Below are 26,332 nucleotides of genomic sequence, written 5' to 3'. Positions count from 1 at the left end.
ACCATTCATAATAGTAGATGTCACAGCTGACCCTGCTCCCCCCCTCCCTTCACAATGACCTTTGCACATGTGCACTTGAACTCAAGTTAAAACCAAAATGGTCTTGGCCAAGATGTTGTTGCCCAATTGGAAGCACAAAATACCCTGAAATGGCATCGTATGCTGAGGCACCCCTGAGTTACAGAAACAGCGTAGCTTGCTGTGTATTACCGTTTCCATAAATCCCAACCACTTATATGGGATCCAAGAGAACAGCGTAATACACCCTGGTCAAGTGCATTGGTACTTGCAGCGCAATAGAAGTGAATGAGAACCTAGATGGTACCACGACGAGAAAGGAGCGAAAGATCACCCAAAATTAATTGTGACTTGCTTGTCACAAATGCACTACCCTCCGAGTCCCAATATGACCCAATACCCGTGTATGGAGATGTGATGCAGAATTAGCACCTAACAATCTTTGGCTCAACTACTTGCGTTGCGACCAAAGTCGCCGTGTAACTCCAGGCTAAACGTTACGGATCGCTTTATTACAGCCTATTTTTTCTAATGTTTGTTAATGTGATATTATGCACAGTGGGGTCAAATGTCTGATCTTGTAATTAATGTCCACATTCGTTTATTCCTGTAGTGTATGTAATTTCTGTCTTAAAATTGAGATAACTAGATATAATGACACATTTCTGTTTCAAAGTAGATCCAATTAATAAAACATCTAATCTGCAACTTTTTCTAACCATGACATAATGAAGACAAAAAAGACCAGACAGCAATGAGAAGCATTCATTCCTTACCTCGCCAACTGCATTGGAGAGAATATGAACTATCTTTTCATGAGGAGTTGCTACAACACTTTGTCCATTAATTTCAATAATGCGATGACCCACTCGTACACCACCTCGTTCTGCAATACCTCCTCGCATTAGGCTGCAGATCTGAACAGAAGAAAATCATACATCAGCAACGTGGAATGGAAGGAAGTCCCTTGGCCACATCATAGATCAGGATTTTCGAGATGAAATCAGGAGTAGATGCATAGAAGAAAAAATAAAACATATATATTCTTGCATTATATTTTCAGTGTTTAGGATACTGTTCCTGGTTTCGGCTTTCACATATTTATGGAAAATTCTGACAAAATCTGCAATTTGTGAATAATGCCTAATACTCTTGGAATGTAAGATTAGTTAATTGACACCTAAATCAGCATCAGAATTCAACAAATCCATTCTAGGTCAAATATTTTCTGCTAAAGTGTTTTCCTGTCTGCCTTCTAAGATCCATAGCTGTTTTTTTTAGTCTTCGGATGACAGATGTATGAAGACTATTTATTGGAATTTTTTTTTTTTAAGAACTAAAACTAAAAAAAAAAATTAATTCTGCCATTTTCACCCAGGATTATTTTTTACATTGCTCACCTTATATTTCTGGCTAACGTTGCTCTGAAGGATCAGTTGTGTATCCAGATTCGGACAATCATAACTGCTATTTCCACTGATGGAACTATGTGTATACAGTGGCATGTAAAGTTTGGGCATCCCTGGTCAAAATTACTGTTATTATGAACAGTTAAGTAAATTGAAGATGAAATTATCTATAAAAGGGCTAAAGTTAAAGATGGCACATTTCCTTTGTATTTTAGGCAAATAACTCATTTTTAAATTTTATAAATTACTATAAGGAAAATTGGCCGATGCAAAATTTGAGTACCCTGTATAGTTAGTACCTAGTAGTACTCATTTTTGCAAGTATCACAGCTTGCAAACGCTTTTTGTAGCCAGACAAGAGACAGTTCTTGTTTGAGAGATTTGCATTAATTCTTCCTTAGAAAATTCTTAGTTCTGTGAGATTTCTGGGTCGTCTTGCATGCACTGCTATTTTGAGGTCTAGCCACAGATTTTCAATGATGTTCAGATCAGAGGACTGTGAGGGCCACTGTAAAATCTTCAGCTTGAGCCTTTTGAGGTAGTCTTGTGAATTTTGACATGTGTTTAGGATCATTATCTGCTCTATGGCTCTGTTCTAGGACCCCTACTCTTCTCCATCTACACTTTCGGCCTGGGACAGCTCATAGAATCCCACGGTATGCAGTACCACCTCTACGCTGATGACACGCAGATCTACCTATCCGGACCTGACCTCACCTCCTCACTTACCAAAATCCCACACTGTCTGTCTGCTATCTCGGCCTTCTTTTCTGCTCGCTTTCTACAACTGAACATGGACAAAACAGAATTCATCATCTTTCCCCATCTCACTCTACCCCTCCAAAAGACCTATCCATCAATGTCAATGGCTGCTCACTTTCCCCAGTCCCACACGCCCGGTGCCTCAGGGTGATCCTCGACTCTGCCCTCTCTTTCAAGCCACATATCCAAGCCCTTGCCTCCTCCTGCCATCTCAAACTCAAAAATATTTCCCGGATCCGTGCTTTCCTTGACCGCGACACCAAAAAAACGCTAGTGCATGCCCTTATCATCTCCCGCCTCGACTACTGTAACCTCCTACTCTCTGGACTCCCCTCTAGCACTCTGGCACCACTCCAATCTATCCTACACTCTGCTGCCCGACTAATCTACCTGTCTCCCCGCTATTCCCCAGCCTCTCCACTACGTCAAGCCCTTCACTGGCTTCCTATCACCCAGAGACTCCAGACCCTCACAATGACATACAAAGCCATCCACAACCTGTCTCCTCCATACATCTGTGACATGGTCTCCCGGTACCTACCTACATGCAACCTCTGATCCTCTCAAGACCTCCTTCTCTACTCCCCTCTCATCTCTTCTTCCCACAACCACATCCAAGACTTCTCCCGTGCTTCCCCCATACTCTGGAACTCTCTACCCCAACACATCAGACTCTCGCCTACCATAGAAACCTTCAAAAAGAACCTGAAGACTCACCTCTTCCGACAAGCCTGCAGTGATCCTGAACTTACTGAACCGCCGCACAACCTGCCCTATCCTCTCCTAGTGTTTCATCACCCATCCCTGGAGACTGTGAGCCCTCGCAGGCAGGGTCCTCCCTCCTTATGTACCCGTGTGCCTTGTTATTTGCTCATGTTTAATGTATTTGTCTGTATTTGCCCGTATTCACATGTAAAGCGCCATGGAATAAATGGCGCTATAAAAATGTATAATAATAATAATAATAATTATCAATTTGTCATTATCATTATTATCATTATCAATCATCCTCTTTTACACTTCAGTTTTTTAAAGTTGGTGTTATGTTTGCATCAAAATTTTTTTGAAATTTCATTGACTATTCTTCCCGCTACCTGTAAAATGTTCCCTGTCCCATTGGCCTGAACACAACCACAAAGCATGATTGATCCATCCTCATGCTTAATGGTTGGCAAGATGTCCTTTTCCTGAAAATTCTGTGCCCTTTTTTCTCCACACATACTGTACCTTTCATCATTGTGGCCAAAGAGTTCTATTTTAACCTCATCGGTCCACAGGACTTGTTTCCAAAATGCATCAGGTTTGTTTAGATGCTCTTTTGCATACTTCTGATGCTGAATTTTATGGTGAGGACGCAGGAGAGATTTTCTTCTAATGACTTTTCCATGAAGGCCATATTTGTGCAGATGTCTCTGAACAGAAGAACAATGTACCTCAACTCCAGAGTCTGCTAAATCTTTCTGAAGGTCTTTTACAGTTAAGTGGGGGCTCTGATTTGCTTCTCTAGCAATTCTACGAGCAACTCTCACTGAAATTTTGCTTGGTCTTCCCAACCTTATCTTGACCTCCACTGTTCCTGTTAACTGCCATTTCTTAATTACATTTCGAATGGAGCAAAGGGAAACTTGAAAATGCTTTGCTATCTTCTTATAGCCTTCTCCTGCTTTGTGGGCCTCCACCATTTTCATTTTCAGAGTGCTAGGCATCTGCTCAGAAGAACCCATGGATGCTGTTTTTTGGCCCAAGTATAGAGGAGACTGGGTTTTTATAAAGCGGGGAATTTGCATCACATGGCCTTTCCCAACTATGATAGTGGACAAGACATAAACCTAACAGGCTAATTAAGGTCTGAAACTTTGGCCAAAGTTATCCGAGCACACAAATCTCTAAGGGTGCCCAAACTTTTGTATGGGCCCATTTTCCTATTTGTAATTTTTAAAATGTAAAAAATTACAATATACAGTATAAATTTTTTGCCTAAAATAAAAAGGAAATGTGTCATCTTTAACTTTAGCCCTTTTACAGATCATTTAATCTTCGACTTTCTTAACAGTTCAGAATAACAATATTTTTGTACCAGGGGTGCCCAAACTTTTACATGCCACGTTATTGTACCATTGTACTTCCATACATTTTTTTTTACTATTTTTTTATTTAATTTTTGAGGGTAGGTAAAGTGACTGAAAAACAGCAATTCTGTTATTTTTTTTATTTGCAGTAAAAAAGCAACATAAAATTTTATCTTTTTTTTTAAAGTTTGGACATTTATGGACACAGTGATACCAAATATGTTAATTTTTTATCATTATAAATGTTAACAGTTTTTTAAAAACATTTTTAAAAACATCAAAAAGGAATTCTGTCAGGAGGATTTCACCCTCCAAACTATATATGCATATAGCTCTTTGAAAGAGAAGTCCAGCAGTACCTTTACCTTGACTGTCAGTTTCATTGATTTGATATGTAAATGAGGCTGAAGAACCATGATAGATTTGATGTCTCTGCCACTGCAGCTCTATTCCTGGCCAGCGCTACCTCCTCCTGCCTGCCTGAAGTCACACAGCACAAAGATTGTTAGTCGAGCAGGAGGAGGCGGTGCTGGGTAGGGAACAGAGCTGGAGTGACAGTTCTACCGTAACAATTTGCATACCAATTCAACACTGATTTCTCAGTAACAGAGGAACAGACTGGCCATGTAAAAGTATTGCTGGACTTGTCTTGGAAAGAGCTACATGCACAAATAAATAGCTTGAGTGGACACAGATTCCCTTTAAGCTATTTTTACATACTCCTAGGGAACTACAACCTACAGTCACTTCATCTCAAGTACAAGACATTACTATACTTCTGCATTGCAGTGTATTGTCATTTTAACAACCAACTATTAAGCGTTGCTTGGAGAACAATGATTGCAGACAAGTGGACTTCTAGTGGGCTGCTATGACAACTCTTCGGTAATCACTTTGAATGGTGACCGTTCTGATAGATCCAAAAAAGTTCAATTTCCACTCTGAAATCTATTTTGCAAAGCCATCAAAAGCACATTGTGGGTTCAAGGGGCTATCATGGTGCTCAGTTCCATACAAAATACAACGGTCTATAATCCAGCAGAAGAAATGGAAAAAGCAGTACTCACGATCCCATAAAATCCATTCTTTATTTGCTTCACGTAAAAGATATAAAAACTAGTAGTAGAGGAATGAGGGTAATGACCATAGTCCTCATGCTACCTGCATTCTCCTGCTACCAGTTTTTATGTCTTGTACGTGAAGCAAATAAAGGATGGATTTTATGGGATGGTGAGTACTATTTTTTCCTTTTCTTCTGCTGTATTGTTGACCGTTCTGACTGACGTCTTGGATGTTGCGGTTGCTACTCACCATAGCATGTAAACAGTAAAACTGCCACAATCTGCTCTAGCATAACAAGCAGATGCCAGCTGTAGAACACCGTTGACGCCCATTGTATATTAATTCCTGAGTCCACTTCATTACTCCACACCCATCATCTGCATAGAGGTTTACAATTTGTGATGAGCAAATATACTCGTTATTCGAGATTTCTCGAGCGTGCTCGGGGTCCTCCGAGTATTTTTTAGTGCTCGGAGTTTTAGTTTTTTCTTGCCACAGCTGAATGATTTACATCTGTTAGCCAGTATAAGTACATGTGGGGGTTGCCTGGTTGCTAGGGAATTGTAGTGTCAGATATTTCATAACAAAAACAGTATAAAATGGGACTCAATCAGGAGAAAGTAGGGAAACCTATGCAAGGAAAAATCACTGGGAAAGATTTCCTTGTATTTCTCTGATGGAATCCATGAAGTTATATGAAGAGTCGGCATATATTCCTGAGCACCGATCCACACAACTTTCATCCACCAAGGATATGTTGGTGAATAGGAACCTGGGGGCACAAGACATATACTAGAGATCGATGAGGCCGAGTTTCAATGGTGACACCCAACAGAGATCCCACATTCATTACCTATTCTTTGGGTTGGATGATAACTGGATCCGTTTTTATGATGTAATCAATAAACTCAGATGACAACTGTATATTTAATCCTTTCAGGATGGGCCATTTTCACTAGTTCCTGACCAGGCACATTTTTAAGTTTTAATTATATATCTGCTTTTGACGCCTCAACAAAAATTTCTTGTTCAGATATTCAATTCCTTTTTGCCCCTTTGTTCATGATACATGGGACTTAATTTTTATGTCATTTTTATATTCCTATTTTTCTTTTCTTGCTTATAACAGGGAGGAAATGTAAAGAAATGTAAAGAAAATGAGGAAATATATATATTTTTTATCACAATGGACGGCTGAAAAACATTTTGAATTAAGTTTACTGTAGAAATTACTTTTATATACTGATATTTTTTTTTTTAGTGGGTGAGGAGCTAGAAACAGCAATTTGGATTGGAGGTGTTTTTTATGCTTTTAGTTCTGTTTTATTTTTTTTTTTCCTGCTTTTTTCATTTATTTCACTGTGACCCCATGAGATCTTAAAATATCTTTGGGCAGCACTTTAACATATTAATGCATTCTGTTCATTGTTGATTTCTCCTGTAACAGGGGCTATTATTTTAGCCCTAGTTACATGGGAAGTTTAGACTTACGCCTGCATAGCCGAGCTGACTGTTTCTCCAGGGACTCAGAGGTTACTGCTCTCTGCCTGGCTACTCTGCATTGACCCTAGTGTGGACCACCTGCACGTATAAAGTCTATGGGTAGTCTAGAAATAGATAAGCAGTAAATTATATTTAGGAACCATGCAAGCAATCATTTTTACACTATAATATTGATCCAGCTAGAGCCATTTTTCTTGCGTTTCCCAGTTTCTAGTTTTTAGATGAATTCTCCAAGTATTTTTAATTCATCACTGTGTTTCAGGAGAACATCAGTCAAAATAACAAGCCAAGTGGTAAAATTAGACTATTGTCTGTCCTGCTTGCATATCCGACAAGTTCATACTTCTCTTTAAGCCAAAGCTATTTCTCACCATTGCTGCAGCATAACAGACAGCGCTGGAGGCTTGTGAACAAAAGCTAATAATAAACCCAGCAAATTATTCATATCTCCAAGAGCGTCTTAGTTAAAAATACTCTCAAGGGGAAACAGCGTTGATTTGAATCCTTAGGAGAGCTCAATGCTCATTTCAAGCCACAACTTGCAGGTTATGAATAAGACAACCATGCATGGTTATAATAGCAGGATACATAGGTAAAATTAAGGTTGTAGTCCAAATTATGTTTTGCTTACAGACCTCATCAGTTGATATTAATCTGTGAGCCACTGATTTTCTCCCCCAAAAACTTTCAAGGCAAGATATATCGATAATGGAACATTCGGGGGAGCAAGCCACAATTATTATTCTCGTATGAATTTATAAGAAATTACTCTCATATACAATTAGAGGTACACGGTGTTAGGGCTGGCTGAAAGCACTGAATAAATATAAAGATGGTAATAAGGTGCGATAGCAGCCCAGGGTCCACTGTGCAGAGATGGAACCTGCTGCTAGGTAATGGCGGCATTATATGGCGGTACTACGCCAGAATAAACACGGGTTCCGTCACCCGGTATGAACTGATGCCAACTCTGTTGCTTCACAGAGGCGCAGGGTAACAAATGAAATGCTGTGCCCTGTTGGCAGTCACAGGGTGCAGCAGATGGACGCTAGTGGGATCCTTGAAATTCACCCCCACTATGCTGGTGATTGATCTCGCTCTGACCCTCGGTGGTTTTTGAGCCCGCGCCTGAGCACGCCCTGAGTCAGATGCTGAGATCAAGCGGGAGTTCCCATTCTACACTGACCGGTTGTCAGGACTAATTAAAGATATACCGCACAGAGTGCGTACAGCGCTGCTCTGGCGGACGCCACTAACCACCCTAACTAGGGCTAGGAAAGCGCACTGATTGTGCACGGCGCCGCACTTGCAGTCACTGCTGGTTTGACGCAGTTAAGATCGTGCTCTTGTGTCTAGGATAGCACTGTCAGGCGCTAGGTAGCTCCAACATTCACGAGAATTTAACAATACTAGGAATGGGAATAATTAAGGAGCATTCACTAGAACAGGAATACATCCACACACACACAATAACAGGTTTATACTAGCGCATGGCCGTGCGGCCATGCAAACCTTTTATAGCTGTAGCTCTCCGGGACCTTCCTAGTGGTCCAATAGGAGCTGCCACAGGACCTGAGCATGTGACCTCTGACCTCCAATGAGAGGTCGTCCCTTGAGCATGCTCAGAAGAAGAAAAGCCGGACTTAGCCCCAGGAGCGCCTGCTTGCCGCTGATCAGTGCTGGTTACAATGACTGAGCCTGGAAGGGCAGCAGTAACCAAACGCACAGTATCTGCCTGAGCCAGGCGCTGGGACCGACGTCTCTGCTGAGCAGGCTCCACTGCGGCTGGATGAGAATGGGAGACCGCAGCGAAGGTGGTTCGAGATTCACCCTATGCAGTGGCGGGAACATGACACCTAACACACGGATGTACATTATGGTCCTATAATATTGTATGGGTCCAGTGATAAATATCTGTGTAATGCCTATCTATGCTAAAGCCAAGTGCTTGGCTCTAGAGCTAGTAACTATTTCCAAGGGTACAAGTACAAGTATGGAAGCTCTGTATAGGATAGGGGATAACTTCTTGATTGCCGGAGGTGTGACTGATGGAGCCCTCTAACGATCCAGTGAAAGGGACAAGGAAGAATCCTGTCTCAATGGAGGGGAGTTGTGTTTGCTCGACTTCTATTTCATTCAGATGGGGCACTGCACAGCATCATTCTTGGGATTGGTGCTGGGTGCCATCACTTGGACCCTGAGCGATCAGGACGTTATCACTTAGCCATACTCAGTACAAACTCTTTATTGAGTAAAGACACTATGAACTAAACATGAGTACATTCTTAAAGAGTGCGGCAACTCACAATTCCATTCTGTACACTGAAGCCGAGCTGGTATCGAAGGTCAGGTCTTCGAATTAAGACAGTGGTAACTGGAGGACATCTCACAATGTTCAGCTTCACTCTGGACTGGTTCTTTAAGCCCTACAAAATCCAATATGTAAGATTAACTCTTTTATAGGCATGTACATAAACAACCAAACACTTTCTTTGTACAGCACATTATTGGAATGAATTAAATGGGATGGATGCATTATCTTTATTTAGCAGATGTGTTGGGTGACTTATTTATGTCACATGGTAATGTATACGTATTACAGTTTCTTCTCCCACACAACTTAGTACAACCGTTCTCACAGTCTGTACAGCTCTCCTGTTCTCAAAATGGTTGCTGATGGAGGAGCATGTGACCAGACATGTCCATGTGTTTTTCAGTTGGAGCAGAGTAATGATCTGGTCACATGCTTTTCCAGCAACCATTGATTTGGTTCAGTCTACGAGAAAGCTGAAGAACCTGTGATACTTATATACTAGCAAGTGTCACAAAACCATGCCTGCAAACATCTATTAAAATATAGAAAAAGTGGCCATACCCTTTAAACTTTTAAAGTAAAACCCCACCAGTGAGACGCATACTTATTTATGGTATACCCTGTGGATGAGGTTAAGGATATACCCTTAAGGATAGGGCAAGTTACTTTCTTGCAGTGAAGGCTCTGAATCATTATAGACCTTGTTGATCGGATTGATTTCATTTATACGGCAATTTATTGAACAGTAATTAGCTTCCATCTTAATAATATTAATACAAATACACTGTGTACTGGTTGTGACACAGGAAGGTTCATTCTTTGTACTGGTAACTAGTATGTTACCTTTATTATGCTCTGACAAGTAGAGAGTGGTAAACCAACTAAACTCGTGCCATTGATGGACATGATTTGATCCCCGATATTCAATTTCCCTGATTTCTCGGCAGGTCCTCCGTGCATCATATTAGCAATAATAACTGTTGGCAGAATGGAGCCCCAACCAGATTCTACAATCACAACACCAAGGATTTCACCCTTCTGTTTTTCAATAAAAACCTGGAAGACAAAGTGAAATTAAGTTAATTATATTACTAAAGAATATCACCCATGTATTTCTAATATTTTGCATTAATAAACAGCAGTTTCTTTCAAAACAAAAATATTATGATACGTTAGAATAATTGAATGATCTGTTAATTACAGTGGTCTGCAGACATTGACTAATCACTGTTATTTGGGGGGCCTGCTTTAATGGCATATATGTAGCATGTAGTATCAATTGAGAAATATCATTAAAGAGGACAAATTCTTATTAATGGCCTCAAGCTGCTGCATAAAGGTAAAAAAAATATATACCTAGACTTACTATGCTTACCTCCCAGCACCACTCCTTGACTTTTGCCCTGTGTCCTCTACAGGTTTCCTGACCTAAACAATCTCATGCGACCGCTGCAGTCCATCAGCAGCCCGATAATAGGCTGCAATTCCATCTGAGCGGAAGAACAGTGTTTGTACCACTCAGTTGGTAGTGGAGAGACACAATTCCCTAGCAGTGCAGGGAGATATCAATTGCAACTACCAGATCTGGGTCAACTGACTAAATGAGTAGGTGAAATATATATCTATATATTAATTTGTACTTGATTTAATTAATTTTTACTTACCAGGGATCATAGAATTTTATTTTTAAATAAGTCTCACCCATACTACTCGTTTATACATGTTCTTTTGACATTCACAAGGGGTAAGCAGAGCACACATTAGATCAGAATACCTACATCTTTGCAGTTCTCGGACTTGGAGAAATGGATGAGGTCATCATTATACATGTCCTGGGTGTTGAGTAAGTCACTGTATTCCTTCTGGCTCAGATCTTCTGGGTTAATGCCATTAGCTCTCAGGAATTCTTGGTAAGCAACACTGAATGCCTGACCTATAGACTGCGCGATGAGCTGGGCCTGAACATAGACAGGAAAAAAAACGGAAAATAATCAATGTCCTGAAACTTCCAAAGCTGCAAGATCATTAAATTGTTCCTCTGTATTAAAAAGATATCGCTCCATGCATTGTGAAAAGTCAAAGAACATGCTTTCTGTATTTTTAAGATGTATTCAGTTTCACATGTCTTCAACTACAAATAATGATATTTACTGACATACACCTTATTCCAATGTCACTTTTATTACTGTGCACTGCAAGCCTCGGAAAATTTATAATCGTGGCGGCGAGTCAAGAGTATGTAAATGCAAAATTAATATTCACCCCCTTACCCACACATAATCCCATCTACCCGCTGCGCTGGCACAGCAACAAAAAAGTTACATATCCCGAAAAGGCTGCCCAAGTCATATTTCAAGATACCATTAGCATGACCTGACAGATTCCCTTTATGACTGGAGGATTTTCATTTTTGCGATTTCGTTTTTTGCCACCCTTCGTCCCAGAGCCATAACTTTTTTATTTTTCGGTTAATATGGCTATTCCAAGTGTGGTGTAATTGCACAAAAAGTGCAATCCCACACTTGTTTTTTGTTTTGCTTTTTTACTATGTTAAGTAAATACTAAAACTGAGCTGCCATTATGATTCTCCAAGTCATTACAAGTTCATAGATACCAAACATATCTAGGTTCTTTTTTATTTATGAGGTGAAAAAAGATTCCAAAGTTTGTTTAAAAAAAAAATCGCGACATTTTGCGATACCCGTACTGTCTCCATTTTTCATGATCTGGGGTCGAGGGAGGGCTTATTTTTGGCGTTTCGAGCTGATGTTTTTAAAGATACCATTTTGGTGCAGGTACAATCTTTTGATCGCCTGCTATTGCATTTTAATGCTATTTTGGGCCATCCAAAAAAATATAACTCTGGCATTTTGACTTTTTTCTGTTTAGCAATCAGGATAATTCTTTTTTTATATTGATAGAACGGGCGATTCTGAATGCAGCGGTACCAAATATGTGTAGCTTTGATTTTTTTTATTTTTTCATTTTGAATGAGGCAAAAGGGGGATGATTTGAACTTTTTTTTTTTTTTTATATTTTTTAAAACATTTTTTTTCACTTTTGGCATGCTTCAATAGTCTCTGTGGGAGACTAGAAGCTGTCATAACCCGATCGCCTCTGCTACATATAGACGATCAGATTGCCTGTATGTAACAGAATTGCTGACTTGCTATGAGCGCTGACCACCGAGCAGCGCTCATAGCAATCCGGCAGTGACAACCATAGAGGTCTGCTGGTTGTCATGCCAACCCATTGGTGACCCGTGGTCATGTAACATGAGCGCCGATGGGCAGGATTTTCGGTGTGCTTACTGGAAGCGTGTGTTCAATGCCACTGTCAGAGTTTGACAGCGGCATTTAATGGGTTAATAGCGGTGGGAAGGATCGCGATTCCTCCCGCGGCTGTTAGCGGCACATTTCAGCTGTTCAAAACAGCTGACATATCCGGGAAAAGATGTGGGCTCACCGCCTGACAAATCTAAATCTAAAATCTTTCCTCCATCTCGCGTATCTTCCCTACCTGATCTATCGATCACAATAAATGACATCACACTTTCCCCTGTCCCGGAAATCCACTGTCTCGGAGTAACCCTTGACTCTGAACTGTCCTTCAAACGCAACATCCAAACTCTCACCACCCCTGTTGCCTCCAGCTCAAAAATATTTCCAGAATCCATCCTTTCCTCAACACTCACACTATCAAAATGCCTGTGCATGCCCTAATCATCTCCCACCCCGACTACTGCAACATCCTCCTCTGCAGCCTACCTTCTAACACTCTCGCACCTCTCTGCTGCCCGACTAATTAATCTATCTCTCTCCTCACTACACTCCTGCTTCTCCTCTTTGCAACTCTCTTCATTGGCTCCCAATTTCCCAGCGTATCCAGTTTAAACTACTAACACCGATTTACAAAGCCAGCTATAACCTTTTTTCCTCCATATATTTCCAAACTAATCTCCCAATATCTTCCCTCACGTAATCTCTGGACCTCCCAAGACCTCCTTCTCTCCTCCATACTTATTTGTTTCTCACCCAATCACCGCCAAGACTTCTCCCGAATATCCCCCATCCTCTGAAATTCAGTGCCCCAATACGTCTGATTATCCACCACATTTGGATCATTCAGACAGAACCTGAAAACCCATCTCTTCAAAAAAGCTTACAACCTGCAATGACCATGCTGCCACCTCAACATCATCGTAGCTACTGCAAACTATTGTCTCCTTCCCCATAGTCCTGTAGAATGTAAGCAAGCAAGGGCAGGGTCCTCTTCGCTCTGTACTATCATATGTTCTGTCATTGTTAGTTTGTTTACTGTAAGTGATATTTGTATTTTGTATGTAACCCCTTCTCATGTACAGCATCATGGAATCAATAGTGCTATATAAACAAATAATAATATCCACAGTATAAATTGTACTTCTTTAGTTGGGCAAGAAGATGATTTTATTTCATATGTCAATGTGAGCTCCTCGGTGCACCCTTGGCATGGCATAGGGCTCAATGCACCATTATTCCCCTCAATCAACATGACTCATGCCCCCTTAGCTTGATTGACAGAGTGAGCACTGACAGAATAGAGTTCCCTGCCCTGCACGTCCACAATGATACTGCAAGAGACGATTGCATGCACAGTATCATTGTGGGTACTCTCCCAGCATCCTATGTTGTCTGCAGCTGCCACTCACCACTGTGTGATCCTGTGTACAGCAAGCAGACAGGATAGCAGGATGAGAGTGCACCCACACTTGACACTGACATTATGTGTGTGCTTGGGTTGGTAAAGTGCAGACATGAAGAGTCAGTGATTCAATTCCGGCAGTGCTCCCTTTGGGCAACTGAGCAGTATCTATCAGGCTAAGGAGAGGTGTGAGGCATACAGTATTGATTGACTGTATTTGACCATGCAGAAACATAGTGTGCACTTCTGGCCAAGGGAGGATGCAAAAGAGCATACAGGTATTACAGGACAAGATAGCAGATTCTGCTTTCTGTGAGATAAAACATTTTCCTGCCTGTTTGAAAATATGTTTACAGAAAGAAAGAATCAACTGTGATCCTCAGCTGTCCCGTCTGTATACTCTCTTTTGCTTCCTCCCTTGCCCGGGAACTGTGGTATGTTCAGACTTGCACGGTCAGACACAGCCATTACACAGTACACAACTGGGGCGCATTTATAAGATTATCTCAACACAGGAAAAAAAATGTTAACGCATCTGTCACGATTCCCCTGACCGCTGTCACCAATGGGTCAGGATTCACACCGTGACCGTCACCCCTACGTCACGGATTGAGGTGACTTTAGGCCAACAGACGGCTATCACATGTGCAGGGGGGCTTATCTTAGTTATCCCTCCACTCCACGATGTGATGAAAAACCACACACAAGGCTATTGACCTCTTAACTTACAGCAGGGGCTTATTCTAGGTATCCCACTGCTTTCAATATACCACAAACTGCAGGGATTTATGTATATCCCGCTTACAGTTCCACTTAACACTTGCAGTTCTCTGGCGCCCCCTTACTCTCAGGTCAGATTAGGTACTGCACCCTGGGTAATTAGTCGCCAGAAAGGCTGCCTGCTATGTACTGGCTATTGGGCACGCTGCAGCGACGCGATAACTACTCCCACTCAGGCAGGAACAATAATTATTAACCCCGCAGCCGCTTCAGCATCACCCAAAAGTCTGCACACTATCGGCATCACTGCCACCAGCTTCGATTAAACGGGTCCGAAGCTAACCCAACACAACAATAACAGTAGCGTATTTCACTTCAGAAGACTGGGTAAGTTTAGAGCATGGATGAACGAACTAATATATAATAGTATATTCCATTGAAATTAATTAGGCAGTGCTTTATCAAAAATATTTTATAAAGAAGTTACAAATGAGACAATTGCAAATATGTACAAGGGTAATTATAACATAAAGGGAATAAATGAGAAAAAGCAACACTTACATGTTCAAAGCATGACAGGCAACCAGGCTAGGGCAGTTTTTCCCATACGTCCCAGCTCATTTGGACGTGAGCAGGGCTCTTCCAGGACAAGACAAGAAATCAAGCAGCAAGTGCCTCCTCAGAGCCTGCCAGACACTTAAAACATTAAGGCTGTGACATCACAGAAAGGCTGGCTTATCCAGACCCTCCTCTCTCTACATTCTGCCTAAACTTTAAACTATTCTCTCTAATTTCTATAACTTCACTACAAAACGTGTCAGAGTCAGACCAAACCTATCATTCATCTCGGATTAACGTGAGCATTCTAATGAGATCAAATATGTCCTATCTGGGATACATATTTACAGAGAAAACCCTACTTCTTTACCAGACGGAGTTAGAAACCCGAGTTTCATGGGAGGTGTAAATACACCGAGTGAGACTACGAATATATATTTTCATGTTCCTAGCTTAAATCGTTTGCCTAATATCTAACAAAAACTAAACAAAGAATCTTTCCTGAATCTTGGAGCCACTTTTCCAGTTTGAACTAGAGAATGTGGGAGGGGTGAGGGACTTTCCTCTGGGCCTGGAATTTAAAGAGGAAATGCCACTAACATCTCCCAGAACGTATCTAAGCTGGGCATCATTCCCCTGTTCTTTGCACCTAATTAGCATATTCACAAACTGCCTGAAAACAGACAGCAGGCAAGGACACAGTCACTGACCAAGTATGACCTGCTGGCAAGGTCAGCCAACAACTAGCTATTTGGGCAAATCATAACCGTTCCAATTACAGCAGCGTCACTGCTCTGTGCTTGTGCCGGGGTGTCACGTTGACTGAACACAGGCAAAATAAAAAAAAAGCTTTAGCACAAAAAATTACAGCATCCAGCAAAGCAAATAGTGTTAAGGACATTCCCAAGTGGCGAGAGGGGAAAGATAATAAAATTATACTGAATTTACGTAGCAACATCTTTAAAATAACTAAGTTAATAGAAACTGACATTCTTGTCATTAATTTCCACTGCCCTTCCAAGGAAAATAGATGAGACACATGAATGGAAATTTTCGTGACCTGATATTTGGCAGTGAAGGAGGACAAAATTACACCCAGAAGAGTGTGAAGGATGACTGCTAATTATACCCAGCCTCGCAATGCATGAGAATATGGAATATTTATAGACATACACCTTGTAGATATATTACAGTTATATTACAATTATATTATTGTAGTCATATTACATTCACATAGTTTGCTGCTGTACTGTTACTTACCTCTCAAGGATTATTATTTTACTTTAATTAGATTTGTTTTCAACTATGGTCTATAATTATTGTGTACCGTGTAGTTGCACGTAACTCATGGAGGAGCATAATTCTCTGCTTAAAAGGATTTATCTTCAAAGATCAAATAACTGAACACATTAGTTGCTCTACTTTTCATTTATAATGCTTATCTTGAGAGCCATTACTTACATACAGTGGGGCATTGTGATTTTTTCACTCCAAGCTGGTTGGCTATTGCAGATTCAGTCTTCCCAGCCTGGTGCAGGGCTACAATTTTGTTTCTGGTGTCCTTTGACAGCTCTTTGGTCTTCACCATAGTGGAGTTTGGAGTCAGACTGTTTGAGGGTGTGCACAGGTGTCTTTTTATACTGATAACAAGTTTAAACAGGTGCCATTACTACAGGTAATGAGTGGAGGAAAGAGGATACTCTTAAAGAAGAAGTTACAGGTCTGTGAGAGCCTGAAATCTTGATTGTTTGTTTCTGACCAAATACTTATTTTCCACCATAATATGCAAATAAAATGTTAAAAAAACAGACAATGTGATTTTCTGGATTTTTTTTTCTCAGTTTGTCTCCCATAGTTGAGGTCTACTTATGATGTAAATTACAGACGCCTCTCATCTTTTTAAGTGGTGGAACTTGCACTATTGCTGACTGACTAAATACTTTTTTGCCCCACTGTATGTCCTTACTTACATATGTTGACGACATACCTAAGCCTCTACACACATGATTAACGTCTTGATAAGTTTGTGTTGTAGCAGATAATATAGGAATTAAGTACAGAGGGGGGGAAAGTATTTCGTCAGCCACCAATAGTGCAAATTCCCCCACTTAAACAGATGAGAGAGACCTGTAATTGACATCATAGGTAGACCACAACTATGAGAGTCAAAATGAGAAAACAAATCCAGTCTTATTTAAAAGAAAATAAGTATTTGGTCACCTAAAAACATGCAAGATTTCTGGCTCTCACAGACCTGTAACTTCTTCTTTAAGAGACTCCTCTGTCCTCCACTCATTACCTGTAGTAACGGCACCTGTTTGAACTTGTTATCAGTATAAAAATATTATATATATATATATATATACATATATATATATATATATATACATACAGTACAGACCAAAAGTTTGGACACACCTTCTCATTTAAAGATTTTTCTGTATTTTCATGACTATGAAAATTGTACATTCACACTGAAGACATCAAAACTATGAATTAACACATGTGGAATTATATACTTAGCAAAAAAGTGTGAAACAACTGAAAGTATGTCTTCTATTCTAGGTTCTTCAAAGTAGCCACCTTTTGCTTTGATGACTGCTTTGCACACTCTTGGCATTCTCTTGATGAGCTTCAAGAGGTAGTCACTGGAAATGGTCTTCCAACAATCTTGAAGGAGTTCCCAGAGATGCTTAGCACTTGTTGGCCCTTTTGCCTTCACTCTGCGGTCCAGCTCACCCCAAACCATCAGGTCATCTGGCGTAGCACCCCATCACTCTCCTTCTTGGTCATATAGCCCTTACACAGCCTGGAGGTGTGCTTGGGATGGAATTGCATGCCGCTGCAAGATGCTGTGGTAGCCATGCTGGTTCAGTATGCCTTCAATTTTGAATAAATTCCCAACAGTATCACCAGCAAAGCACCCCCACAACATCACACCTCCTCCATGCTTCACGGTGGGAACCAGGCATGTAGAGTCCATCCGTTTACGTTTTCTGCGTCGCACAAAGACATGGTGGTTGGAACCAAAGATCTCAAATTTGGACTCATCAGACCAAAGCACAGATTTCCACTGGTCTATTGTCCATTCCTTGTGTTCTTTATTCCAAACAAGTCTCTTCTGCTTGTTGCCTGTCCTTAGCAGTGGTTTCCTAGCAGCTATTTTACCATGAAAGCTTGCTGCACAAAGTCTTCTCTTAACAGTTGTTGTAGAGATGTGTCTGCTGCTAGAACTCTGTGTGGCATTGACCTGGTATCTAATCTGAGCTGCTGTAAACCTGCAATTTCTGAGGCTGGTGACTTGGATAAACTTATCCTCAGAAGCAGAGGTGACTCTTGGTCTTCCTTTCCTGGGGTGGTCCTCATGTGAGCCAGGTGCTTTGTAGCGCTTGATGGTTTTTGCAACTGCACTTGGGGACACTTTCAAAGTTTTCCCCATTTTTCGGACTGATTGACCTTCATTTCTTAAAGTAATGATGGCCACTCGTTTTTCTTTACTTAGCTGCTTTTTTCTTGCCATAATACAAATTCTAACAGTCTATTCAGAAGGACTATCAGCTGTGTATCCACCAGACTTCTGCACAACACAACTGATGGTCCCAACCCCATTTATAAGGCAAGAAATCCCACTTATTAAACCTGACAGGGCACACCTGTGAAGTGAAAACCATTTCCGGTGACTACCTCTTGAAGCTCATCAAGAGAATGCCAAGAGAGTGCAAAGCAGTCATCAAAGCAAAAGATGGCTACTTTGAAGAACCTAGAAAATAAGACATATTTTCAGTTGTTTCACACCTTTTTGTTAAGTATATAATTCCACATGTGTTAATTCACAGTTTTGTTGACTTCCGTGTGAATTTACAATTTTCATAGTCATGAAAATACGGAAAATCTTTAAATGAGAAGGTGTGTCCAAACTTTAGGTCTGTACTGTATATATATATCTCAAGAATGGGATAAAATCATGACAAAATAAACAAATACAACCAATTTACTAAAGGGGCACAATATCTAAGAACCTTCTCTATGATTACATGCAGTACGCCCATAAATAAACAGTTGCACCTCAGCAATTATAGTACCCAAATTTAGGACTAAAAATTAAAGCCAAAAAGATAGGATAGATAATGTTAAATTGGTGGGAGTTGGGACTGCTAGCGCTCCCAACAATCACTAGGAAGAGGGACCAGTGGCGTAGGAAGGGAGGTGCGGGGGGGGCGGTCCGCCCCGGGCGGCACAATGCTGGGGGCGGCCGGCGCTGCAGAAGAAGATTAAAAAAAAAAAAAAAAAAAAAAGACGCCCCTTTAAATCTTCGGGCGGCGCCGTCCGCCGCCACGACCAGGGCCATCTCCCCCCACCCCCGGGTCCCGCCCCCGCCCCCGCCCCCTGCTCTATACTCACCTCTCCTGGTTCCTGCGGCGCCGGCAGCTGCAGCCTCCTCTGACTCTGCGACGTCTCAGAGCAGAGGGCGCGATGACGTCACTACTGTGCGCGCCGCTCTGCCTCTCTGTCCTGAGCGTCGCAGAGCCGGAGAGACGCTGACTGCACCGGACCTGCGCTGGGAACGGGAGAGGTGAGGATTTTACTTTTTTTTTTTTTCTTTATTTCTGACTGTCTGGGGCTGGGGCAATGCTGGAGACCATGGGGCAGAATGCTGGACACACTGGGGCAATACAGGAGACCATGGGGCAGATTGCTGGACACACTGGGGCAATACAGGAGACCATGGGGCAGATTGCTGGACACACTGGGGCAATACAGGAGACTATGGGGCAGATTGCTGGACACACTGGGGCAATACTGGAGACTATGGGGCAGATTGCTGGACACACTGGGGCAATACAGGAGACCATGGGGCAGATCTCAGGACACATTGAGGCAATGCTGGAGACCCTGGGGCAGACTTCTGGACATACTGGGGCAATACTGGAGACCATGGGGCAGATTGCTGGACACACCGGGGCAATACTGGAGACCATGGGGCAGAATGCTGGACACACTGGGGCAATACAGGAGACCATGGGGCAGATTGCTGGACACACTGGGGCAATACTGGAGACCATGGGGCAGAATGCTGGACACACTGGGGCAATACTGGAGACCATGGGGCAGAATGCTGGACACACTGGGGCAATACTGGAGACCATGGGGCAGAATGCTGGACACACTGGGGCAATACAGGAGACCATGGGGCAGATTGCTGGACACACTGGGGCAATACTGGAGACCATGGGGCAGAATGCTGGACACACTGGGGCAATACTGGAGACCATGGGGCAGAATGCTGGACACACTGGGGCAATACTGGAGACCATGGGGCAGAATTCTGGACACACTGGGGCAGTACAGGAGACTATGGGGCAGAATGCTGGACACTCTGAATACTGGAGACCATGGGGCAGATCTCAGGACACATTGAGGCAATGCTGGAGACCCTGGGGCAGACTTCTGGACATACTGGGGCAATACTGGAGACCATGGGGCAGATTGCTGGACACACCGGGGCAATACTGGAGACCATGGGGCAGAATGCTGGACACACTGGGGCAATACAGGAGACCATGGGGCAGATTGCTGGACACACTGGGGCAATACTGGAGACCATGGGGCAGAATGCTGGACACACTGGGGCAATACTGGAGACCATGGGGCAGAATGCTGGACACACTGGGGCAATACTGGAGACCATGGGGCAGAATGCTGGACACACTGGGGCAATACTGGAGACCATGGGGCAGAATGCTGGACACACTGGGGCAGTACAGGAGACTATGGGGCAGAATGCTGGACACTCTGAATACTGGAGACCATGGGGCAGATCTCAGGACACATTGAGGCAATGCTGGAGACCCTGGGGCAGACTTCTGGACATACTGGGGCAATACTGGAGACCATGGGGCAGATTGCTGGACACACCGGGGCAATACTGGAGACCATGGGGCAGAATGCTGGACACACTGGGGCAATACAGGAGACCATGGGGCAGATTGCTGGACACACTGGGGCAATACTGGAGACCATGGGGCAGAATGCTGGACACACTGGGGCAATACTGGAGACCATGGGGCAGAATGCTGGACACACTGGGGCAATACTGGAGACCATGGGGCAGAATTCTGGACACACTGGGGCAGTACAGGAGACTATGGGGCAGAATGCTGGACACTCTGAATACTGGAGACCATGGGGCAGATCTCAGGACACATTGAGGCAATGCTGGAGACCCTGGGGCAGACTTCTGGACATACTGGGGCAATACTGGAGACCATGGGGCAGATTGCTGGACACACCGGGGCAATACTGGAGACCATGGGGCAGAATGCTGGACACACTGGGGCAATACAGGAGACCATGGGGCAGATTGCTGGACACACTGGGGCAATACTGGAGACCATGGGGCAGAATGCTGGACACACTGGGGCAGTACAGGAGACTATGGGGCAGAATGCTGGACACACTGGGGCAGATTGCTGGACACACTGGGGCAATACTGGAGACCCTGGGGCAGATTTCTGGACACATTGAGGCAATGCTGGAGACCCTGGGGCAGACTTCTGGACACACTGGGGCAATGCTGGACACTGGGGCAGATTGCTGGACACACTGGGGGTAATATACTGGACACACTGGGGCAATGCTGGACACTGGGGGTAATATGCTGGACACACTGGGGCAGACTGCTGGACACACTGGGGAAAGGCTGGACACTGGGGCAGATTGCTGGACACACTGAGGGCAGATTGCTGGACACACTGGGGGTAATATGCTGGACATACTGGGGCAGATTGCTGGACACACTGGGGGTAATATGCTGGACACACTGGGGCAGATTGCTGGACAACATGGGGGTAATATGCTGGACACACTGGGGCAGATTGCTGGACAACATGGGGGTAATATGCTGGACACACTGGGGGCAGGACTTGAGGCATGGGCAGAATGTAGATACGGGGCATGATTGGAGACACGGGGCAGGATTGGATCATGGGGCAGGACGGATACGATGGAGGCTGGTGGGGCAGGATGGGGAGATCATATGGGGTAGAATGGATACTCATGAGGGCAGGATACGACAACATATGGCTGGAGCCAGGAATGAGATAAACGGGGCCAGGGTGGGGAATATTATTACCATAGGGGATAATTAAGGGATATTGTTACTGCAGTGATGTATTTATTTTATTTTTTGAGTATACTGTTTTAAATGGGGGGGCGGTCCTGTTACTGTGCAGAGTGACACTATATCACCTTTTTATCTTCATGTGGTGTAATGTAGAAGTTGTGAAAAATTAAGTAATGTGTTCTGCAAGCGGAGCTCGAGATAACTGTGTTATTTCCTGCAGAAACGAGTCCTGGCTGGAAGGAATGATGGCGGTCTGTGCTGGATAAAAGATGAAGGACTTCACCTAGAGACGTCACTGGTGAGTCAGTGTTACCTATACACTGACACTATACACTGTATACTATATAGAGGTCCTGTGTATAATGTCACCAGTGATCTCTGTATTACCTCTACACAGACACTGCATACTAAGTACAGATCTCCTGTGAATACTGGCACTTATGGTGATAGTATTGTGGTTTTTTTTTTTATTACTGATCAGTATTGTAGTATTCAGTCACTATGTGGTGGTAATATGTGGTCTGGAAATGGTGCGGTGGTATTTGTCCCTTGTATGTAGTATTATTCGGTCACTATGTGGCCTGGTCATGGTGTGGTGGTATTAAGTCACAGGTGTGGCATGTGGGGGTGACACCATTAGGCCCAGTTTAAGTTCTACAAAACAGGAAAACCATTTTTGGTAACCTTTGTGTGTATTGAGCTGGGGGGGGGGGGGGGGAGCGCCAAACTCGGGAACAGCCCCGGGCGGCAAAAGCTCTAGCTACGCCTCTGAGAGGGACAATTCTTCCCCCGTCTATTCCCAGAAGAGTTAGAATTGATCAGCTTCCAAGCATGTGCCTGGCCTCTCTACTCAGAAACCGCTAGCAGCCGCACCGGGGCCCGGAGGTGTAGGGGGGCCCTTGCAGGCAGGGGCATACAGGGCCCCAGCTTTCTGCTGCCGCTGTAGATCGATGCAGGCCCGGGCCCGCACTTTATTAGCAGTGTACAAGTGCCGGCTGGCATCCCCCATTGCAGACAGCAGGCTGTGTGTCTGCTGATCTGACGTCACCTGCGCGCCTGTTTCACTCTGCCGGAGGCCTGGAGAGGAGAGAAGAAGTTGGCAGAGAGCGAGCCAGGGGGTCGGGGCAGGAGGTATGTGACGGCTTCATCTAAATCCTGCTTTCTTATCTGCTTTCTGCAGAGGATCTATCTGTACTGTACTGAGATTTATTGCACCATCTTAAACTTACATACAGATAAGGTCCCAGCTCCAGCGTCACCCGATCTGTATGAAAGCTGAAGCTGCAGCAATGAGTCACAGCAATATACTACATGGCTCTGCTGTATACTATGTGTCTGGGCAATATACTACGTGGCTCTGCTGTATACTATGTGTCTGGGCAATATACTACGTGGCTCTGCTGTATACTATGTGTCTGGGAAATATACTACGTGGCTCTGCTGTATACTATGTGTCTGGGCAATATACTACGTAGCTCTGCTGTATACTATGTGTCTGGGCAATATACTACGTGGCTCTGCTGTATACTATGTGTCTGGGCAATATACTACGTGGCTCTGCTATATACTATGTGTCTGGGCAATATACTACGTGGCTCTGCTGTATACTATGTGGTTGGGCAATATACTAAGTGGCTGGGCAATATACTACGTGACTGGGCAATATACTACGTGGCTCTGCTGTATACTATGTGGTTGGGCAATATACTATGTGGCTGGGCAATATACTACGTCGCTGGGCAATATACTATGTAACTTGACAATATACTATGTGGCTGGGCAATATACTACGTGGCTGGGCAATATACTACGTGGCTGGGCAATATACTACGTGTCTGGGCAATATACTACGTGGCTCTGCTGTATACTATGTGGCTGGGCAATATACTACGTGGCTCTGCTGTATACTATGTGTCTGGGCAATATACTACGTGGCTCTGCTGTATACTATGTGGTTGGGCAATATACTATGTGGCTGGGCAATATACTACGTCGCTGGGCAATATACTATGTAACTTGACAATATACTACGTGGCTGGGCAATATACTACGTGGCTGGGCAATATACTACGTGGCTGGGCAATATACTACGTGTCTGGGCAATATACTACGTGGCTCTGCTGTATACTATGTGGCTGGGCAATATACTACGTGGCTCTGCTGTATACTATGCGTCTGGGCAATATACTACGTGGCTCTGCTGTATACTATGTGTCTGGGCAATATTCTACGTGGCTCTGCTGTATACTATGTGTCTGGGCAATATACTACATGGCTCTGCTGTATACTATGTGTCTGGGCAATATACTACGTGGCTGGGCAATATACTACGTGACTGGGCAATATACTACATGGCTCTGCTGTATACTATGTGGCTGGGCAATATACTGTGTGGCTGGGCAATATACTATGTAACTTGACAATATACTACGTGGCTGGGCAATATACTACGTGGCTGGGCAATATACTACGTGGCTGGGCAATATACTACGTGTCTGGGCAATATACTACGTGGCTCTGCTGTATACTATGTGGCTGGGCAATATACTACGTGGCTCTGCTGTATACTATGTGTCTGGGCAATATACTACGTGGCTCTGCTGTATACTATGTGTCTGGGCAATATTCTACGTGGCTCTGCTGTATACTATGTGTCTGGGCAATATACTACGTGGCTCTGCTGTATACTATGTGTCTGGGCAATATTCTACGTGGCTCTGCTGTATACTATGTGTCTGGGCAATATACTACGTGGCTCTGCTGTATACTATGTGGCTGGGCAATATACTACGTGGCTCTGCTGTATACTATGCGTCTGGGCAATATACTACGTGGCTCTGCTGTATACTATGTGTCTGGGCAATATTCTACGTGGCTCTGCTGTATACTATGTGTATGGGCAATATACTACGTGGCTCTGCTGTATACTATGTGTCTGGGCAATATACTACGTGGCTGGGCAATATACTACGTGACTGGGCAATATACTACATGGCTCTGCTGTATACTATGTGGCTGGGCAATATACTGTGTGGCTGGGCAATATACTATGTAACTTGACAATATACTACGTGGCTGGGCAATATACTACGTGGCTGGGCAATATACTACGTGTCTGGGCAATATACTACGTGGCTCTGCTGTATACTATGTGTCTGGGCAATATACTACGTGGCTCTGCTGTATACTATGTGTCTGGGCAATATACTACGTGGCTCTGCTGTATACTATGTGTCTGGGAAATATACTACGTGGCTCTGCTGTATACTATGTGTCTGGGCAATATACTACGTAGCTCTGCTGTATACTATGTGTCTGGGCAATATACTACGTGGCTCTGCTGTATACTATGTGTCTGGGCAATATACTACGTGGCTCTGCTGTATACTATGTGTCTGGGCAATATACTACGTGGCTCTGCTGTATACTATGTGTATGGGCAATATACTAAGTGGCTGGGCAATATACTACGTGACTGGGCAATATACTACGTGGCTCTGCTGTATACTATGTGGTTGGGCAATATACTATGTGGCTGGGCAATATACTACGTCGCTGGGCAATATACTATGTAACTTGACAATATACTATGTGGCTGGGCAATATACTACGTGGCTGGGCAATATACTACGTGGCTGGGCAATATACTACGTGTCTGGGCAATATACTACGTGGCTCTGCTGTATACTATGTGGCTGGGCAATATACTACGTGGCTCTGCTGTATACTATGTGTCTGGGCAATATACTACGTGGCTCTGCTGTATACTATGTGGTTGGGCAATATACTATGTGGCTGGGCAATATACTACGTCGCTGGGCAATATACTATGTAACTTGACAATATACTACGTGGCTGGGCAATATACTACGTGGCTGGGCAATATACTACGTGGCTGGGCAATATACTACGTGTCTGGGCAATATACTACGTGGCTCTGCTGTATACTATGTGGCTGGGCAATATACTACGTGGCTCTGCTGTATACTATGCGTCTGGGCAATATACTACGTGGCTCTGCTGTATACTATGTGTCTGGGCAATATTCTACGTGGCTCTGCTGTATACTATGTGTCTGGGCAATATACTACATGGCTCTGCTGTATACTAT

At 43.4% G+C, this 26,332-nt stretch overlaps 1 protein-coding gene across 2 annotated transcripts in view; it reads right to left on the bottom strand.

Moving 5' to 3' along the window:
• The window catches only part of APBA1 (amyloid beta precursor protein binding family A member 1), a 279,089-nt gene that overhangs the window by 7,228 nt on the left and 245,529 nt on the right, over window positions 1-26,332 (bottom strand). For both annotated transcript variants that reach the window (XM_069763607.1, XM_069763615.1), the window contains 4 exons: window positions 10,916-11,095; window positions 9,981-10,193; window positions 9,130-9,249; window positions 795-935 (listed from right to left, as the gene is read on the bottom strand). In XM_069763607.1, the coding sequence (XP_069619708.1) occupies window positions 795-935; window positions 9,130-9,249; window positions 9,981-10,193; window positions 10,916-11,095 (654 nt within the window). The remainder of the gene's footprint in view (window positions 1-794; window positions 936-9,129; window positions 9,250-9,980; window positions 10,194-10,915; window positions 11,096-26,332) is intronic.

Source organism: Ranitomeya imitator, chromosome 1 (assembly GCF_032444005.1).
Source record: "Ranitomeya imitator isolate aRanImi1 chromosome 1, aRanImi1.pri, whole genome shotgun sequence".
NCBI lineage: Eukaryota > Metazoa > Chordata > Amphibia > Anura > Dendrobatidae > Ranitomeya > Ranitomeya imitator.
The sequence above is the reverse complement of the archived record's forward strand: the minus strand, read 5'-3'. Positions and strand labels throughout refer to the sequence as shown.